This window comes from Vanellus vanellus, assembly GCF_965231255.1.
Source record: "Vanellus vanellus genome assembly, chromosome: 6".
NCBI lineage: Eukaryota > Metazoa > Chordata > Aves > Charadriiformes > Charadriidae > Vanellus > Vanellus vanellus.
In genome coordinates, this window is record NC_138911.1 from 4,635,837 (window position 1) to 4,655,385 (window position 19,549).

General features: G+C 46.0%; 2 protein-coding genes across 2 annotated transcripts in view; one reads left to right on the top strand and one right to left on the bottom strand.

Moving 5' to 3' along the window:
* Window positions 1-5,162, top strand: part of NAV2 (neuron navigator 2) — a 179,556-nt gene extending 174,394 nt beyond the window's left edge. Inside the window, exons 37-38 of the mRNA XM_082484750.1 lie at window positions 42-245; window positions 1,362-5,162. Of these exons, the coding sequence (XP_082340876.1) occupies window positions 42-245; window positions 1,362-1,487 (330 nt within the window). The 3' untranslated portion in view covers window positions 1,488-5,162. The remainder of the gene's footprint in view (window positions 1-41; window positions 246-1,361) is intronic.
* Window positions 5,163-15,388: 10,226 nt separating this feature from the next.
* On the bottom strand, window positions 15,389-19,061 carry DBX1 (developing brain homeobox 1; the record flags this gene model as incomplete). Its single annotated transcript, XM_082485620.1, has 4 exons — window positions 18,692-19,061; window positions 18,076-18,177; window positions 16,154-16,356; window positions 15,389-15,763 (listed from the first exon to the last, which is right to left on the bottom strand). Exons 1-4 carry the CDS (start codon window positions 19,044-19,046, stop codon window positions 15,389-15,391), a joined length of 1,035 nt encoding a protein of 344 aa, XP_082341746.1. The 5' UTR covers window positions 19,047-19,061.
* Window positions 19,062-19,549: the final 488 nt, after the last annotated feature.

Here is a 19,549-nt window from a genome sequence, read left to right on the forward strand (position 1 = left end):
AGACTAATAGGAACGATTTACATGTTTTTATGCTTTTCCAGTTGTACGGGAGGAGAGCGCCCTGGGAGGATCCTGCCAAATGGGTAATGGACACCTACCCCTGGGCGGCCACCCCACAGCACCATGAGTGGCCTCCTCTGCTCCAGCTGCGGCCTGAAGACGTGGGCTTTGACGGCTACTCGATGTCACGGGAAGGCTCGACCAGCAAACAAGTTCCAGTGAGTGATGCTGAAGGAGACCCTTTGGTAAGCTCTCATTTTTGAAAGGGCAGAACTGCTTCATTTCCCTTGTTTCTGGGGATTAGAAACAGGAATAAAAAGTAAAGGACAGTGGAGGAGCGATTAAAAGTTTTAGAATGAGAAGGCGACATTTCTGGGGAAGTCATCACGTCAACTTGGGGAATGCGTTCGCACAGAGAGCCCGTACAGTTTTGCAAGAAACAGCGGCAGAAGTTTTTCAGATTCATTTGCTGAGGATATTTTGAGGATTCCTTTTTTGAGAAGTGACGGAGGATGTGTGTAATAAACTTAGTTTCTGCACTGTGGAATTAAAAGTGTGATCTTGTTACACATACTTGAATAACACAGTGGAACCATTTCATTTAGCCTGTTCCGCTACAATCGCAAAATAAGCCTGTTGCTTTACTTCTCGTGGTTTTTAGAACTATATTCTTGACACCAAATGAAAATTGAGATTTTCAAAGAATGTATGAACTAATAGCCTCTGTGACTGGTGTCTAATTTATGAATCGCAGATACCAGGCAGGCATATAGGGAAATATTCACATGTATTTGTATAGAATGTATAAATTGAGTTTGAAGGTAATGCAGAACACACATTTTCTTCCAACAGGAAACAGTTCTTGAAGCTGCTGTGCAAACTCTGAATGCCCTGAAGCTGTCCTGTTAAAGTGTACATTTGTCTGGACAGTTGGGAGTATAGAACATGTGTTACACTTTTCACTAGCACTTACATAGATACACAATTATCAAGCTAGATATTAGGACATTCAGATTTGCCTCTTTTGACTGATTTGTCCGTATTTGCATAGGTCAGGGCAAGAGGAGGGGTAGGATGCTCGAAGAATCCTGTCGAGTACAGCTGTCGACTAATCCATTCCATAATCTTCTCGTTTTCACCTTTACTGGAAAAGCACTGCTTTTCACGACTAACCTTCACACTGCTATAACGTGTTCCACAGTTAATATCTCTTCTCAGAGACTCAGTCTTAATTACCCCGGTTTTATCTTCCTTTCCTTTGTTACCCACTGGCAAAGTGAATGCCGCTGTAGCTTTCGTATGGAATTGATGTTCTTTCTACCTCAGCATAGAAATAATCGTGAACTCCTGTGCCTTTGCAGATGAATATGCTAATGAGACTGCAAGAAGCAGCCAACTACTCCAGTCCCCAGAGTTACGACAGTGACTCTAACAGCAACAGCCATCATGATGACATCCTCGATTCGTCTCTGGAGTCGACGTTGTGATCTTCCTCAGACAGAAATAGGTTGTTTCCATTATTACTCTCCCACTTGGCAAGAACCCTGATCACAGACTCACGAAAAGAACGCGTTCCCGGCCTGGGCTGGGATCTCAGTATTAGAGCTGCAAGAACAAGAAGACACTTGGAGTCAGTCTTGAACCTGGGTGCAGGCAACCCAAGCAACCTTTGTATTGTTTTTCTTTTGACGATGATGAGAACTGCACTATTCCTTTGTTTTCTTCGTTTTAGTTGCTGTAAGCTCTCATGCCTAAGATACTGAAGATGTTAAAAATAATCGTCGTTACTAAAGGTTAAAGGGAGGGGGGAGAACTTCACAGCTATGAAGCAAACAGCTTTGTGCCATGTACTGTCCGGAAGGAGAGGGGAGAGGAAATTTTTGCCTATGCTGCTTCTGACCAAACGCATTTAGGTGAGGGCTGGACTTTTACCAATCAGCTTTGCGGATTAAACTCAGCTTCATATATAGTTCTGGTGCTATAACGGTTATCGCTTGCCTTGGTAATAATACTCAGTAAAGGCAAAGCTACAAAACAGGGAAGTTTGAATAAATAGTAAAAAAGAGAAAAGAAAAAAAAAAAAAAAAGAAAAGCAAAAGCGCTGCTCTCCTTGCCAGTCTGAGACCTTGGCTTTCTTTCATTGTGTGTTTATAAAGATATATATATAAATAGGAATATATAAAAATATATATACGGTCTGAACAAATCAGGTTTTTTCAAACACTGTGTAACAATCAGTCCTACTACAAGTGAAAGACCAGGTAGCCCTTTGCTAGTCAGGGCCCGATTCTCTTCCCGCTTACATCCACGTAACCAACTCGGTTGACCTCAGTTACACCCGATTTATTTACACTGACGCGAGCGCGTTTCCCTCCTCCGCAGAAGTCAGCGGAAGGGCCATGTAAAGTCCCCGTGAAGTCCCGCAGCTCCAAAGGACCTTCGGCAGTGCACAGGCGGCGCGAGCCCTGTACACGGAGGCGAGCTACGCCCCTGAAAAGGGCTTAATCGGACTCTCAGTTTTTAATTCTTGCCATTAAATGTTACAGCTGTTTTCTAAAAACTTTGGGTTTTGGTCAGAGTTTTTGTTCCAATCAGCACAACCATAAATGGGTTAATTACAACTCAGCTCTGTGACAGTTCCAGTGCTACTCTGGTGACAACTTTTACTTCCATGACTTTTCTTTTTAATAGCAACAGAAAAAAAAAAAAAGTTAAAAAAATGTAGTATTTTAGCGGTATTCAGGTCTGGAAAAAAAGGAGGGCAGGGACTGCATCTTTTAAGTTTAGCTGGGCCATGCTTTTGAGGTTTGGCAGCGCTGTGAACCTGGTTTTGTTTCTCCTCCTCTCTGAACGCACACACCTACACTGTCAGTGTTAAGGCTCGTACTTCTGTTGGGGAACAAGAACACCTCCCAAAAGAGTTGCACTTTCCCTTTTTACGGAAGCAAATGCTTACACCACCGTCGCCCCGACGTCAGCTGCACCTCAGCGAAACCGTCACTCCTCAGTATTGATTTGTACTGGCCTTTCCAGCTATCTTTTGGTGCTGACTTTTTAAAGCGATGCCTTATTTTGTACTTAATTGTGTTTGATTAAATTAGTGCTGTATATTACGGGATTTTATTTAAAGAGACAGGGCTAAAAAAAAAAAAGTCATCTCTTGGAATATCGTAAGTTGCTGTGAATATCGTTTGTATGAGATGCTAGAATTTGTTTAAATGTGACAAAAAAGGAGGGAAATGAGATAACTTTTCAGGTTCATATCAATCTGCAGCTAATAAATCACCGAAGAGCTGTTTTATCTGTGCAGGAGGGAAAAAAAAAAAAAAGCTTTTCAACTATAATAAATGCTATCATTAATAAATTACAGGAATATGCTGTTTTTTCAATGTACAGAAAGAAAACTTATTACAAACACTTTTTTAAGAGCTTGTGCGTTTAAAGTAATGTAACAGACAAGTTCGTGCTTCTGTGACTCAGCTTGAGAGGATCGTTTTATTATACCTCATGACTTTCTGTAACATAACTGTACTTTGTCTTACTGAGCTGGTCTTGAATCTGCTCCTGTTACAACTTTTAAGTGCTGATGACTTTTTTTTTTTTTTTTTAAAGAAAAATATTGTAAAAGAAAAATTTAAATATTTTAATGATGCGGGGGAAGAGCTTGGTGTTGTTACTGTTTTAACCTTATGAACTCTATTTCGTTATTTCACTGACTGAAATAGCAAGGGTTACTCAGCCGACGTTCCTAATCTAGTTCTTGGTACTGTAAAAATGGGATAAATCCGTATGGAATCAAATACTTAGCATGCTGACGATGAGTTTGAGAGAGGTTAATTTTTCCAGTAGTCTTTGACAATTCTGCTTCCCAGCACTGACTTTACCTGCTACTACTGTGAATTTTGGTACCTAATCCCCCAACTGAATCCATGCAGATAGAGCATGTGCCTGTAAAAAAAATCCAGTTGCAGGACTAGGGCTTTAAATGGACTTAATATCCTAGAAAATGTCTCAGTTAACCTTTAACTGAGTGCTATTAGACATGTTTAAAATGGTGTTTTATTTGTGGGGAAGGGGGTAATTTTTTTTTTTTTTCTTCTCGTTTTTAATCCTGTGCTTAAGCTCAGGATGGGATTTCTGGTATCTGTTATTTTTTATCGACGCTAGCTTGGATTACAGTGAGCGAGGCAATTTTGAGTAGGCTAGTCACTAAGCATCACACTATTCAGTGTTTTTAGTGTCTTTTCTGAAACTTCGGGAAGCAGGGTTACCTGTTGCGCACACGTCTTAGTTTTTATCAAGACTTTTCATCGATGAAGTCTTTCTTTAAGTGACTTCATTCTCATTTAAGGCTTTTTCAAAACACTTCCTTTTTTTTTTTTTTTTTTTGCCTTTTTTTCCTTACAAAGTTGGCTTGTTTGAAGAAGAAGAAGAAGAAAAAAAAAAACCAACAAGAAAGGAATGCAAGATTCTATGCAACATTCATGTTGAGTTATAAATTGAAAGTATAAACCGTTTTCTTTCCTTCCGAACTGCCAAGAATGATACAGGCCATAAATGAGATGTGGTTTATCTGGGGAAGGGGAGGGAGGGGGGTTGGTTAGCCTTTTTGTACATTTTGGAAGAGGCGAACTGATATTTCGTTGTTGATGCTTAACTTCGATATTATGTGTATGAAAACTTGTCTAAACGTGGCAATTTTCTTTCAAGGAAAAAAAAAAACAAAAACAAAGCAAAAAAAATATTTCTTTGTCAATATTAAATGGAAGGTTGCTGTTTTGATCTAGTCGTTTCCAGTGGAACAGTTTATGAAATATGTTCTATAAGATGTACATTTTTTCATTGTAACATAGAAATGTAAATATTTGATTAAAAGTGCTGCATTTTGATGAATTTTTTCTAGCCATTTTTAAAGAGAAAAACTAGGAATTGAGTATTTTGTGTACGTTTATGATGTTTTCCATTTGCTCCTCTCCCTATTTAATTTTCAGTTCTCATTTAGGATTGGAATTTGTGAATGGTCTGTTTGAGATCATGCCTCCCCTTTCTCACCCTCCCCGTTTCTCTCCCTTCCCCGCCCCCTGTGTCATGGAGAATAAAGCTGATGATTGTACCAGTCTTAAATTATTCATGATTCAATAAAATTGATGCTTATTTATTCAGATTTGTGGCTTCCCAGAACTTTTTGTCCCTTCTTAACATTTTTTTTTTTTTAATTTGAAGATTGCATAGTTCAGCTCTTTTTTTTAATGGCTTCTTGTAAGTACTTGTGAAAAGATGCCAACAGCCCTTACCCACATCCAGGAGGAAATTTAGCAGAGGGACTGCAGCAACACGATTCTCTCCCATAGCCAATGTTTGCACATGGTATCCATCGAGAGCTGCTTGAGACAAGACCTGAGCATCCATCAGAGTGTCTCTACGTAGAGCTGATAGTCAGTCCCATGTGGCCAGCAGGCTGGATGTATCCTGATAGCAGCTGGTGCCACCTTCTTTTTCGGGAGAAGTCCCTGTTAATCACAAGGGTACATGGCAGTCTAGGTTAGGTGTGTTCTGAACATGCTTTGCAGGATGAACTTCATAGAATGATAGAATGGTTTGGGTTGGAAGGGAGCTTTAAAGGCCATCTAATCCAACCCCCCCGCCATAAGCAGGGCCATCTTCAACCCCATCAGGTTGCTCAGAGCCCCGTCCAACCTGACCTGGAATGTTTTCAGGGATGGGGCATCCGCCACCTCTCTGGGCAACCTACACATTCCCAGACCACAACATCCACACATTACGATTTCCTCTTCATCCATTTGATAGAGACGCTCTGATTATACAATAATAAGTTTACGTTGGTTAGTAAGAACATGTAGGCATCTCTTCTCCTCCTTTCTTTCAAACAAATGCTCTGCTCTAACACAGAAAAAAACACCGTAAAGTACTCACTTTTCAGAAAGGATAAATCCAAAAACCTCCGCACTTAAAGTGTAAGGGATAACTCTCAACAGTAGTAATTTCTTTCTCGGAGACTATCTTCATATTTCTGTTTGTTTTGACAGTTCTTTGCAGTTATCTTGTCCCCTACTTGCTGATTTGAAGTATTAATGTTGGTAGGACAGAGTCACCTATATATAAAAAAAAAAAGTTTTGAGAGAAGTTCTGCTGAAAATTGATGATCTGCATTCAAGTTAGTTTCATTTAAAAGTAATCTTCACTTTTCTTTAATAATGCAGCAGTGCAAACTGTAACTCAGAGATAATCTTCTGAAATGTGGTTCATCTGTCCCTCCACAGCAATTTTCCAGAGGCAGAATAGTTTTGGACATGCTCAAGCAGATTTAGCCATGTTCTGTAGACTTTGCTTTGATTCATAGAATTGCGTGGTTTAGAATTCACCCTGGAAAACACTCCAGCCCTGATCTTGGACAATGTTTGAAACAATACTGGACTGGCACCAAAACGCTTAAAATCTCTCAGGAACTCTTTCCCTTTCTTTCCTTTTTTGGCCTCCCCGTCCCCTCCCCATGGTCTTGTTCTTCTCTGTTCTGGGCATGCTGTCTTGTACGCTCATCTTCACGGTTTTTTTCCTTTACCTCATCTTCTCTTTAACCTTTATTGCCCTGCTTTTTTGTTTCCAACATCCTGTTTTATATCCTTCCTGGATCCACCTCATCATTTCTCAGTGCCGCAGGATCAGTGCCGACTTCCTTTCTGCAGTCGATGGGGAAAGCCCTGGAGTCATTTTATGAGCTCAGACCACAGCCTGTGACATGTACACCCTTTGCTTTCCACCAGCCTTTTCCACTGGTACCTTGAAGTCGTCACTTCAAGAATCAGAGAGGAAATACATCCTGCTGCCCTCCAGGCTCCCATCCTCTCCTGCACTTTGTGCACGGCCTCATTTTACCACTTTACTGATGCTGATGATTCTGACGTTGATTGCGATGTTAGGTGTGACAACCGAGGGCTTGTGGTGTGGAGACACCTACTCTTCGTTGGTTTCTAGCTTTTAATGTGAATAATCAGTTTCTCTCCGCTTCACCGTTTATAGCCCCCACTTGGCAGAGGGAGGACCCATGTGAGGTTGTTTTCCATAAAACACGTTTGCAGTATGGCAGCAGGAGAGGAGCAGCCCATGGACCCTAAAAGCCCACAGTTGTTCCCGCCCTCTCCTTTTTTCTCAGAAGACTTTGGGGAGTTAGAACAGAGCACAGCAACTAAGGACAACTCCCATCTCTGCGAATGGCAATGGGCTTGACTGCGGGCAAATACTTCCCCGTCAACATCTCCATTTGCTCAGCCACACAGTGTTCCTCTCTCCTTCCTTGATCATAGAATCATCAAATGCTTTGGGTTGGAAGGGACCTTAAAGATCATCTAGTCCAACCACCCCGCAATGAACAGGGTCATCTTCAACTAGACCAGGTTGCTCAGATACACAGATACTCTTGATTTGCTCCTTTCCTGGAGGCTAAAGGGGACTGAGCTAGTTACAAGGGAAGAAGACCATGCTCTGGCTAAGCATGGGTAATTCCTCCTCCTGCTCCTGTGAGAAGTTCACCAATGTGGGACTGGGCAATTAGGATGTCCGAACGACCTTAACATAAGATGGGATCCACAGGCAGATGGGAGGAGGATGCTTCCAGTGAGCTCTTGTAGTAAACCTGACTGAAAGACCATTGTACATCAAGGACTTGGTGGTCCACGTAACAGTTAACCTGAGCATGCCCAGGCTGTGCTGCCCCACGCTGCGAGACCAGCCTGGCCTTCAGGCCTGTGTTGTGCTGCACAAATCCCTTGAGCACAGGATAAACTCATTCTAACAGAGGAGCCTACAGGCTCCGGGTCCTGCTGGGTAACAGGGATTAAGCCGTCCATGTGTCCTTACCTTTATCTAACTGTGCAGCAAAAAGTTCTCATGGGTATATCTTTTCTGTTTGACAGCAGAAATGATGACTAGAGTTGTTTTCTCCTAAGAAAATAAATCCTATAATATCTTGAATGTCCACACTTATGGATGGAGTGTGATCAGCACGCTGTATGTGGATTGGAAGCCCCTTTGATGCTACACCATTCGGGGTTTCCATTGTCTAAAGGAACATGAGATTATGCTATTCTCATTTTACAGTGTTAGCTCTAATAGATAGTGCTTTGATACCTCACCGAGCCCGAGTGCCTTGCTTACTGGGATCATAATGAACCAGCACCACCCAGTGCAAAACAGATGTTAGGACACAAAGCCCAAGCCCGGTGAGGGAGGAGCAACCTCATAAGCTCAGGTCTGTGCGAGCCACTAAACCTCATCCACAACATTATTTCTGGCAACGATATTCCACTCTTTTCAGCTTCCCACTCTCTGCTCTCCCTCCCCCATCAATCTTGGCTGTTAAATCAATCTGTTACTGCACAGCACTGTAAAGTCGTCCATCAGTTTCCTCGAAGGCATTGAGGACTGCTTCCTGCTGCAGATGCTGGACATGCTCCCTAGGACCAGCGCATGGCTAGATTAACTGCTCACAAACCAGTAAGACTTACTTTACAATGTAACTATCAGTGGTAGCCTTGGATACAGTGATCATAACATTGTGGAGTTGAAGATCCTTATAAGCACACTGAAGACAAGCGGTAGGACAATGACCCTGGATTTCAAAAGGGCCAACTACAATATGCTCAGAGCCCAGCTCTGAGGGACCCATGGGAAGCGTCTGTGGAGGGCAATGGAGCCTGTGAGTGCTGGGAGTTGCTTAAGAACAGCCTCCTGGAAGCAGAAGAACATCCCATCCCCTACGAAGGGAAACAAATAAGGCAGAACAAGGGACCACCTTGGCTTAGAATGAGCTTTTGGGTGTGCTTAAAACACACACACAAAAAAAAGACATGTACTGGCTATGGGAAGGTTTCCAAGTATCCATCAAGGACTACAAGAACCTTGCTGTGGCATGCAGAGCTGCAGTCAGGAAGACTAAGGCTTAGCTAGAGCTGAAATTGGCCAAAGATGTCAAGAACAATAAGAACGGGTTCTTCAGCGACATGAGCAGTAAGCAGAAGCAGGGGGAAGGTGTCGGCCCATTGCTAAGCAGGGAGGGAACCTGGTTACAAATAATGCTGACAAAGCAGAGGTTCTCAAGACAATATCTGTCTTTACTGGTGTAGCTGGACCCCAGCTCTCAGCCTCATGTAGCTACAACAACGTTATATGACAACACACCAGTAACGGAGGGAGAGCTGGTCTGTGTCCTCTTGCAAGGGCTCAACTGACTTGAATCTACGGCCTGGGCAGAACCCACCCCAGGGTGTTGAGAGAAGTGGCTGACACGGTCGCGAGGCCACTGCCTATAATCTTTGAAAAGTTGTGGAGATCAGGGGAAGTCCCTGATGACTGGAAGAGGGCAAATATCAAACCCATCTTCACGAAGGGCCCAAAAGAGGATCCAGGAAACTGCAGGCCCGTTAGTCTTACTTCAGTCCCTGGGAAAGTAATGAGATGAGTTCTCCTAGAAAGTATTACAAACCAAATAAAACAGGTGGTTGGGAAAAGCCAGCATGGACTTACCAAAGGCAAATCACGCCAGACTTACATGATCACCTCCTACAACAATATAGAATCTTCTGTGTACGTGGGGAGCACAGTAGATGGTGTTTACCTGGCCTTCAGCAAAATATTTGACACTGTTTCCCACAGCCCTCTCCTGGACAAACTGGCAAAGTGCAGATTGGTCGGCTGAGGAATTAGGAAAATGGCTCCCAGGCAGCACTCAGAGAGTGGTTGGTGGTCAACAGATTTTACTCAGGCTGGCATCCTCTCACAAGTGGGATCCTCCAGGGACCCATAGAGGTCCCCGTGCTGTTCAACATCTTCTGGATGATGGGATTGAAAGCCCTCTCACCAAGTGGTGACACTAAACTGGGTGGTGAGGTGCACACGTCAGAAAAGAGAGCCGTCTTACAGAGAGCCCTGGACAGGCTGGAAGAGCGGGCAAGCAAGAGCAGTGTGAAGTCTAACAAAGACAAGTGCAAGGTCCTGCACCTGGGATGACATAACCAAAGAGCCCAGTACAGCTTAAGAACTGTGTGGCTGGGCAGCAGCCTTGCTGAAAGGGACCTGGAGGGCCTGAGCAACAAGTTGAACTTGAGTCAGCAGCGCAATGAAGGCAAAGTGAACCTTGGAGTGCACCCATGGGGCGGGGGGGATTGCTAACAGAGACAAAAGACATGATCATCCCACTCTACTCGGCACTTGTCACACCACACCTGGAGTACTGGGTCCAGTTCCGGTCCTCACAATTAAAAAATAATGTAGATAGACTGGAAGGAGGGACACAAAGATGATCAAAGGGCCTTATGAGGAAAAACTGAAGCAGTTAGGTGTCTTCTCACGAAGAAGAGAAGGCTCGGGGAGGACCTCATGACAGTATTCCAGTACTTAAAGGGCAGCTGCTGAGAGGATGGAAGGTCTTTTTCACAAGGAGCCACATGGCGAAGACAAGGGGTGATGGGTACAAGTCGCACCCAGAGAGGTTTTATCTCAATATGAGACTTTTGTTTTTACGGTGAGAATGATAATTCACTGGAACAACCTCCCCAGGGACATGGTAGACTCCCCATCACTGGAGGTTTTTCAAGATGTGATTGAACCGGGCAATAGTTCTCATCTAGGCTCCCTTCCCCATGAAAGATTGAACCAGAGGCTCTTTCCAGCTCACTTCCAACCTGGGCTGTTCTAGGATTCTATGAAGTATTTTAACCCTTTGATGATGACAAGGGAGGTAAAACTAGGTAAAAGCAGCACACCTAGCACGTGTGCCTCTTCAGTAAAGGCACTTCTGTGAGGTCCTGGCTACTCCGCTGGGCTTTCCCTGGTGTTATGTCCCTGTCATGTGAGTTGGGAAAGTGATGCTGACATGTTTTTTGAAGTTTGAGGGATTTTATTTTTCTAGATCAGGCTCAGTCCTGGTTGAAAAATACACTAGCCCTAAAGATGTACGTCTAAGATCCCTTAATACAAAGGGCCTGGCAGAAGGGATGACCTTCTACACCTCTTTCCCATCCTCACTGGGCATTTCTGCCATGTGCACTTCTGATGCTCAAACTTTCCTGGAGGACAGGTGTTCTTCAAAAGAGACGATTTAAATTCTTCTTCTTTTTTTTTTTTTTTTTTTTTTTGGCTCAACTGTGACGTTTTCAAGCTCAAGGATGTTCTACTTACCGTTGTTAGGAAAGGCAGTGTCTCATACAGGTGGGATAAACATGCTTTCCTGCATGTAGCGTTACAATTTGTGGGTTATTAGATGATTTCTACGCGTGCGGATAAGTGGTTTTTCGATGGGCATACGACAGTATTGGCGCAGTGCTCCCGGCGCAGGAGGCTGCCTTCCATGTCTGCCCTGGCTGTGGCACAGGTGAAAACGTTTCCAGCTCCACCACTTTGTGTGGGGCGCTAATTGAGCTCTGGGAGGGATGCCATCATGGGGTCCCACCCACCCCGGGTGTGGAGGAGCTCTGCAGGTAACAACAGCACAGACTCCCCGAGAAAGTGATTTGTTTTCTTTTCTTCCCCTGTCCAGAAGCCGCTCTCCCACGCTGGGGGCGATGAGGGTTGCAGCAGGCACAGCTGTTGAACCAGCTGGTTTCTTAAGGGGTAAAATAATTGAAAATTTGCTGCCCTGAGCTCACAGCCACCAAAGACAAATCCCCCTCTCTGCCTCTCCCCTTCCCCAGTGTCAGATATTTCCATCCTGGCTGTGAGAAGGAAGACTAGACGTACGAGACCACTCCGGGCCACCAGGTCTTGACAAAGAGCGCTTTAATATCATCAAGCAGCAGTTGTTATAGGAGTGCATGACATATAGGATTACTCCGTTCCAGAGTTTCAAAAACTATGGATGCTACTAGTCAATATGGAAATCTTTCCATCTCCGTGAAGGCGGGAAAGGCTTCTTATCGCCTTTCCTCCTTCCCCAAAGCATACAGAGAGTTGCATAAAAAATAAATAGAATTAAAAAAAATAATAATAATTCCAGGGCCAGCGGTTCTGTATTAGCCTCCCTAAGATTAGCTAGCTTCAGGGAATAGGAGGAGGGGGCCTCTGACACACTTCACGTTAACAACAAATTATCATAGAATCATAAATTATGAATTAGAACTGTGAAATGTTTTGCTTTTAGAAACACACCTGGTGTCCTGCACAGCAGGAACAAGCCCCATTGTCATCAGGGTCCTCCTAAAGCAGCTGGAATCTCTCCGCGTTTGAGGTAGGTAAGCGTAGGCCCCTGAGGTAAGACCTCAGAAAGGGTCTGCAGGACTTCCCTTGGCACAGGTGTCCCGCGTGAGCCGTGGTGTGGCAGCTGTGAGCTCCGGCTTCATTGTCCACAGTATAAAATGGAAGCCTTGGGGCAGGAGGCTCTCTTCCTGCAGGCTACAGATGCGGTCGGGCAGCTGTTGGTAAGTTTTAAAAAAAAAAAATTGCTTTCTAATTTCATAATAAGGTATCCTTGAATCTCAAAGGGTTGTGCTTTGTGGTCATACAATGTTCTTTTTGCTATGTAAAGGATGGTTAAAAGGGGGGAAAGAGGGAGACTGATAAATGTTGCATTTCGGGTAAAGGTTTTCCCCTGTTAAATGGCAATTCTGGGGTATTTTGCGTTAGTAAGGCTATTTTTCTAGCAGGGTAAGATGTAATAGCACTCGTGCTGAAAGGAGCAGTCTGAAATAATTATTTTTGGTAACATTCCAAGTGCAGACAAGCTGTAAAGAGAGCAGGGGGCGTAAGACGATTAGTAGCTTCTGCTGAAGACTGAATCAGAAGGGATTTTGTGTAAGCGATACCTGTTCTTGTTTTGGAAACGGTCCTTTCTGGAGTCTTGTGGTATGTGTTGATGGTACCTGCGCTCTCTGGAGGAGGAGCCTATGAATTTTAAAACAAAATATGGGGTTTGAATTAGATCTGTCTTTATAGGTGACTTAACTATGGTGTCGTGCTTACTGCACTAGTAAAACTTGAGCTATAAGTGTCATGGGGGGCTCTATCACTTAAAGGGCCAATGGATGGATAACAGTACATCATCCAGTACATACCCTGTTGGTAATGAATGTAACAGCTCTTTGATTCGACCCTGGATGAGCACTCGGGTGGACTGCACCGGTTGCTGTTTAATGCACGTTTGTGTGATGTTTTGGGTACACTCGGGAGATATGCTGCTTTTTTGGAAATGCCTTTTTTTTTTTTTTTTTTTTTTTTTTTTTTAAACAACCAACCAAACACATCCTTACGCTGTTTCACTTTCTTTTGTGTTTTGTGGGATAAATACTGCCCTGTCTCAGGTGTATGTTATCAGATGCGAACAGCTGTAAGCCATTAGAGGGGTAGAAGATGATTAAAGTGGCAATGTGTCCTGGGTTAGCTGTGTCCAATCACCTAACTGGAGACCTGGAACAGGCTTCCTAGAGGGGTGGTTGATGCCCTGTGCCTGGAAGTGTTTAAGAAGCATTTGGCCAATGTCCTTAATAATACGCTTTAACTTATGGTCAGCCCTGAAGCAGTCGGGCAGTTGGACTAGGGGACTGTTGGAGGTGCCTTCTAACTGGAGTTGTTCTCCCTTTCGTGTCTTTCTTGAGGCTGTGGCAGCGTAGGGAAGTGGAGCGTTCAGGGATAGTGGTGTTCAGGTGCCACCTGCTGCATTTGTTTCCGTTGTTTTGGCGTGTCGCGACTGGTGGGCAATAAGTCAGAGTCTGTGGAGCAGAACACAACTTTGTAATGAAGTCTATGTGCGAACTCTCCTACCTGTATGCAAGGAGGAAAACATTGACATTTCTGTAGTGTGTATTTGTACCCCCCAAAAAAATATGCATTTATGGATTTGCCTTGCATTGTAGGAGTGGTCCTTTACTGGACTTAGACTTAAGACAACTCTTCAGCCTTATCTCTTTCATGCGGTTTCTCTATCACATCAGTATTCTAATTACATGCTCCCAATCTACAAACTGCTGTATCTCAGCTGGGTGAAGCAGGGCAAGTGCCCACACCCTGACCTACCTGGGCAGTAACTGGAAGGGAGGAGGAGAGTTGGAAGGACTTTAGATGGGAGCACAGGGTCACATCACCAGAAATTAAGTTGCATTTATCCTTTGGCTGAGTCACTCCCTATTTAAAAGGCAGGTAGATATTCTTGTAAGGTTAGTTATTTGAAGCTGATAAATTCTTATTAAATCACTATACTGTTGATAAAATGCGGTTTTCTTTTCTTTCCCTATTTGGCCCCAGACACAACCTACAACATCCTGTAGGCAGGAATCAAGTACTACTGAATGATCAGACTTGGAAATCTATTTTTTTTTTTTATTTGGCAGTCATTCTTTTTATTATATATACATATTTAAAGTCTGTACATGGTAAAATACAAAATAAAAGCGTTTCTTTATAAGTTACGCAATTAAACAGCTACATTTGTCTGTAGTTTAGCCGTCATTTAATTAAAAAAAAGGAGAGAAATATTGTTGAGCCATCGTTATAGTCATTCACAATAACCTTGGTATAAAACATCCATACAGAGTAAGTGTACAAAATAGTGTACAGTTCATATAAGCTGTGCAAAGACAGCAAAGTTCAGTCAAAAATCAAAGAGGCGTATCCACTTTCCTCTGTCCACACAGTGGGACGGCAGAAGCAAAGGGGAAAATAAGCACAAGCCTGTGGGCAAAAAGGTGGGTTAGACAGTGCTTCTAATAGAATATCGATGCATAAATTAAAATGAAAAACGTATAAATATATAAGGTCTCCATTACACAAGGCACACTTGCATTATACCTTAGAAGTCATTTCAGGGGTTTTGACGGGTCTGTTGCGCAAAGATGGTGCTATTTGGGGTGGGGAGGGAGGGAGGGAGGCAGGCAGCATTTGGTCTGTGTCCCTCAATATCGTTGTTTACTTTTGGAGGAAGGTGTTGCTAGATCAGAGCAGTCTTCAGGGTTTTGAGATCTTAATGGTAGCTGGAAACTCGCTTGAAAGGTAGCAAAAATGGCCACAGCATCTGTGATGTATTTTTTGTTGCTTCTTGTCTGGGGGGGAAAAAAGGTCCCCCCTCAACAGGCTATAGTTTCCTCCCTGCTATAAAGCAAAGAGCTGCCTGTCGCTTGCCTTCAGGAGAAAGTTGAGCAAATGTAAATTTTTAAGCAGAGAGAGTTGTGAGAAGTTTAGCAGGTGCTATGAATATGAAAACCTCCACCTGGGGTGGAAAAATAAGGAACACCTCTAAGTAGAAAGTCTTCCAGCTGTGTGATAAAGAACCTGCACTGGAGAAGCATGTGGACATTTGGGTGGGACATCACCTCTTCAATTTATAGCACTCTGTTTTATTTACATCTTTGCAATGTCCCCACGTGATGGTAGGGGCAGGCAGGGTGATCTAAGAGACTGTTATCTCCTCCTCTTCCTCTTCCCCTTCATCATCCTCTTCCTCTGAGTCTGAGAAGTCTGAAGGTTTGCTGGGGCTGCTAGAATGGGATGGAGAAGGAGACATCTGGGAGTCCAGTCTGTCCCTCAAGTGCAGATGTTCTGGGGACTGGTGGTAGGTTAAGGGATGCCGGGGGCTGGGTGGGCACGCAGGCGGAACTTCCTCCTCCTCCTCCTCTCCTGAACACTTCTTGCCTACGTCACTGAGGTCTGGGTGAGGGTTGAACTTGGTGGGTAGGGTCTGTTCTCTGCAGCCACCAGAAGAGAGGAGCTCTCTTTCTTTGGAGTTCCTCCACTTCATCCTCCTGTTCTGGAACCAGATCTTCACCTAAGGAGGAGAAAACCACCCAGAAATGAATCGGTTCAGGAAAACAAGGACCAGGAAAGTCCTTTTGGTTGCACCCTTGGAACCCTGCTTGTGCCCATAGCAAAGCTAACAGGAACCGCAGAACCCCCTGTCTTTGAGGACCCTAGGAGAGGGGCTGGGGAGCAATAACACCATGGGCTGTCCTGTGCAACTCTACCAGCTGAGAATCGTGCCCCTCTTTTGGCTCCGTTAATGCTCACAGCCCTGTAACTTGCTTTGGGCTTTCTCCTTGTTGTGGGCAGTTCTCCCTGCTCCTGCCCCTTTCTCCTCCCCTTCTCTCAAGCTGCCCCAGGGATTGGGGGCCCGGGTCCCCACACCCCCTCTGCCCTCACCACCTGGTGCCCCTCTCACCTGCGAGTCCTTGAGGCCCAGCTTGGCTGCCAACTTCTTCCTATCGGGTTTGCTGATGTACTTCTGCTTCTGGAACATCTTCTCCAGCGCCTTGCGCTGCACATCAGAGAAGACGGCACGACGTAGCATGCCGCGCCGGGGCTTGCCACGGGCAGCCAGCGGCCAGGAGAAGGTGCCGGGGATGGGGACCACGGCGGAGGTGGCTGCAGGGGGGACACACAGCATTTGAGCACAGCAAGACTGGACCCCACCACCCCCTCCTTGCCCTTCGGGTGGGCACCCATCAACCTGGGGCCGTGAAAAGGAGCTTTAGGCTTAACTAAGCGCCCCCTTTTCAGCCAGTGATCACTGGGATTAGATCTATCAATTCAAACGTGTAAAATGGATCAATAGTGGCCGGTTTTGTTGGGAGATTCAAAGGTCTCCGGCCTGAAAAGGCAAAGTGAGGCGTACCAGCTAAGATAGAGGTATAATAAAAAAGCTTTCCCTCCCACTCAGAAGCATTTGATTTTTTTCAGAGGCTTTTATCATTTCAGATGCTTTATTATGCTTGAGATGAAAATGAGGACTTTTCTGATTCCGAACAAAACCGCTCCTCTTCAGATGCAGTTTTGATCAATCAGTATTCATCTTTTTATATTAATCTCTTCTCTCCCCCCTCCAAAGTTGGAGAATTCAAGCCGAAGACATGAAAAGTAACAGCTAATTAGCACATTGCCTGGTTCCCAATGGCATTGGTATGATAAAAAGGGCAGAGTTTTGCTTTAAAAAAAAAAAAAAGGGTGGTGGTGGGGGGAACCTCCCCAAGAGAGACAGAGATGCTAATGAAGCGTGAATGGTAATTGTGTAGTAATGAACTAACAGAAAAAGACTGAGGACAAGCAGCTAACGCCATATATTATTGGAACAAAAGAGATTTACACTTTCAAACTAAACACAACGGCATGCCAGGCTTCTCGGGAGAATACTGATGGCACAATCGTCTCTCTCCCCAAATCACTTTCATTAAATGGACATGAAAAGCTATTTATAAAGCTCAAGTTGTTTTTGTTAGGCTATTCACATGCTGGAGAAAGGAAGCAAATTCCATTATCCGAAGGATGAATGGAAGAGCTTGGGTTATTTTTTTTTTCTCTCTCTCTCCCTTTCCCTGTTTTCTTTTTAAATTAATAGCTTGTTTGTGTAATTAGAGATTTTTTTTTTTTATTATTGTTCTCTCCGCATCATAACACTTCAGCGCAATCGTACCCCCGGTAGCCCGCTTTCTTGCCCGGACCGTGTCGTTTGACTACCACTGTGTGTCCAAGCGAGAATCAATGAAGCGGGAGACCCAGGGTGAAGGAGGGGAGGGTTAGTACGCGGAGGAGGAAGAGGAGGGAAGCCCGCGGTACCCTCGACCCGCCTGTAAACGCCACAGCAACCCGGCGGGGGCGGAAAGATTTGGGGATGGGGGGAAGAAACAGAGGGCGGAGAACAGCTTTGCGGAGGAGCTCTGCCCTCCTCCGCCTGCGCGGAGCGGGTCCGCGGGGGTTGCGCGGGGCGGCGGCGGGAGCTGACCGCTCCCCTCGTGGTGCTGAAAGCGGCGGCGCGGCCCCGGGACGGGGACGCGGGGAAAGGGAGGGGGCTGCCTGGGAGGAGGGGGACCCGCCTCGCCTCGGGACCGTGACAATCCCGGCTAATTTGGCGACCAGCGAGGGGAGCGGGCCGGGAATGTCAAGCAGTCACTGCCTGTGCTAAATCGGGCATCAAATTGGCGCGACTGATGCTTGAATGTTGTACTCCCTCCAACCTCTGAACTAGAGCATAACCCCCCCCCGGGCGGGGGACGGGGAGAGGGGGACACACACACACACGGGGAAATATGCCCGGGCTGTGCCGGGAGCGGGGTCCGCCCGGAGAGAGAGGGACTTTTCGAGACCTACCTGGGAAATAGGATGACCTGATAAAGGGCTGGAAGGATCCTTCAAAGTACGGGAAGGAGAAAGTCTTTGGAGGGACGCTCTGGAGCAACGCAGGGGAAGTTTCTAGCAAATAAATAAAAATGAAATTAAGCAGCGGGTTACCGCCGGTTGGACTCCACCCGCGGCACGGCTGGGTCTGTCGCTTGGTTTGGGGACCAATACGGCGGTATCCACCCCCCCATCCCCCCAAGAAAAAAAGTAAGATTCGGACTGAGCTCGGAGCCGCCTAGGAAAAGCGGCTTTTTTTTTTTTTTTTTTTTTTTCTTCTGCCATCGTTTTACCAGCAAAGCGGCAGCCGGGACGGCAGAACCAGTCAGGAGACCCGGCGGAGGGACCCCCCCCTCCCCTCCCCGCCCGTTCCTCTCCTCCGTCCGGGGGCGGCGGAGCGGGACGAGCATCCTGCCAGCGCTCCCCCTCGCCCTCAAGCACCGGCAATGCCGGAGGGCTCCGCAGCTCGGTACTAGGTCCTCCCTCCCTTTCCTAAACCGTCTCCCCCCTCCCCTGCCCGCCGCCCCCCTCCCGCAGGCGGTGGGTTGCGCGGAGCCCCGGAGCGGGGGGCCGGGAGCGGGCCGCTTACCGGCGCGGGGGGCGGAGGAGAGGATGGCGTTGACCCCAAACTTCAGGAAAGTGGAGTCGCTGCTGGATGTCTGCGGCGAACAGATCCTTCTGGAGCCGGCGGCGGTGGTGGAGCTGGCGAGCTCCGGCGTCCCGGAGTCCGTCCTGGTGGCCGAGGTCGGGGGGGACATGCTGGGCGGGGGGGCAGTCCTGGGCAGGTAACTGGTGGGTCTGCTGATCCGGATCAAATCTTCCACCAGGAAGCTGGAATGGCTGGAAAAAGCTGACTGCAGCGATTGAGGCAAGGTGAGGGTGGGGGTGGGCCGCAGGAGGCTGGGGTAGACGGCCGGGGGGGCGATGAGGCTGGGGAACATCATCGCAGGGGCCGTCCGCCGAGCAGGGCTGGGGCCGCTCGCTTGTTTGTTTGTTTGCCTTTTTTTTTTTTCTTTTTTTTGTCTTTTTTTTTTTTTTTTTTGGTGGGTGGGATGGGTTGTTTTCTGCTTTGCAAACCTCGTTTAGTAAAGATCCAGCGAGCGCGCCTGGCGGGGTTCTCTCTGCCCCTTCCTCCTGGACGGTGGGTTTTATAGTGGTCAGCCCCGCTGAGGCTCTTTCAAAAGTGACAGCCCCAACAATGGGGTTCAACAAAGTTCTCCACTTGAGCTTCATTCAGGGCGAGCTCCGGGCTTCTCCATTGGTCCGGGACTGCAATTTATGATTGGATTAGACTTCATAAGCAACCGGGGCACAATGGCCCCGCCACAAAGAAAGTGTAGTCATCAATTTTGCATATTGACCGCCTCTTTGGAATACAGCGCTCCAAAGGCTCCCAGCAGGGTTTTGTTCAGAGGCAACACACACAGGCTAATTAAATGCCTATTTA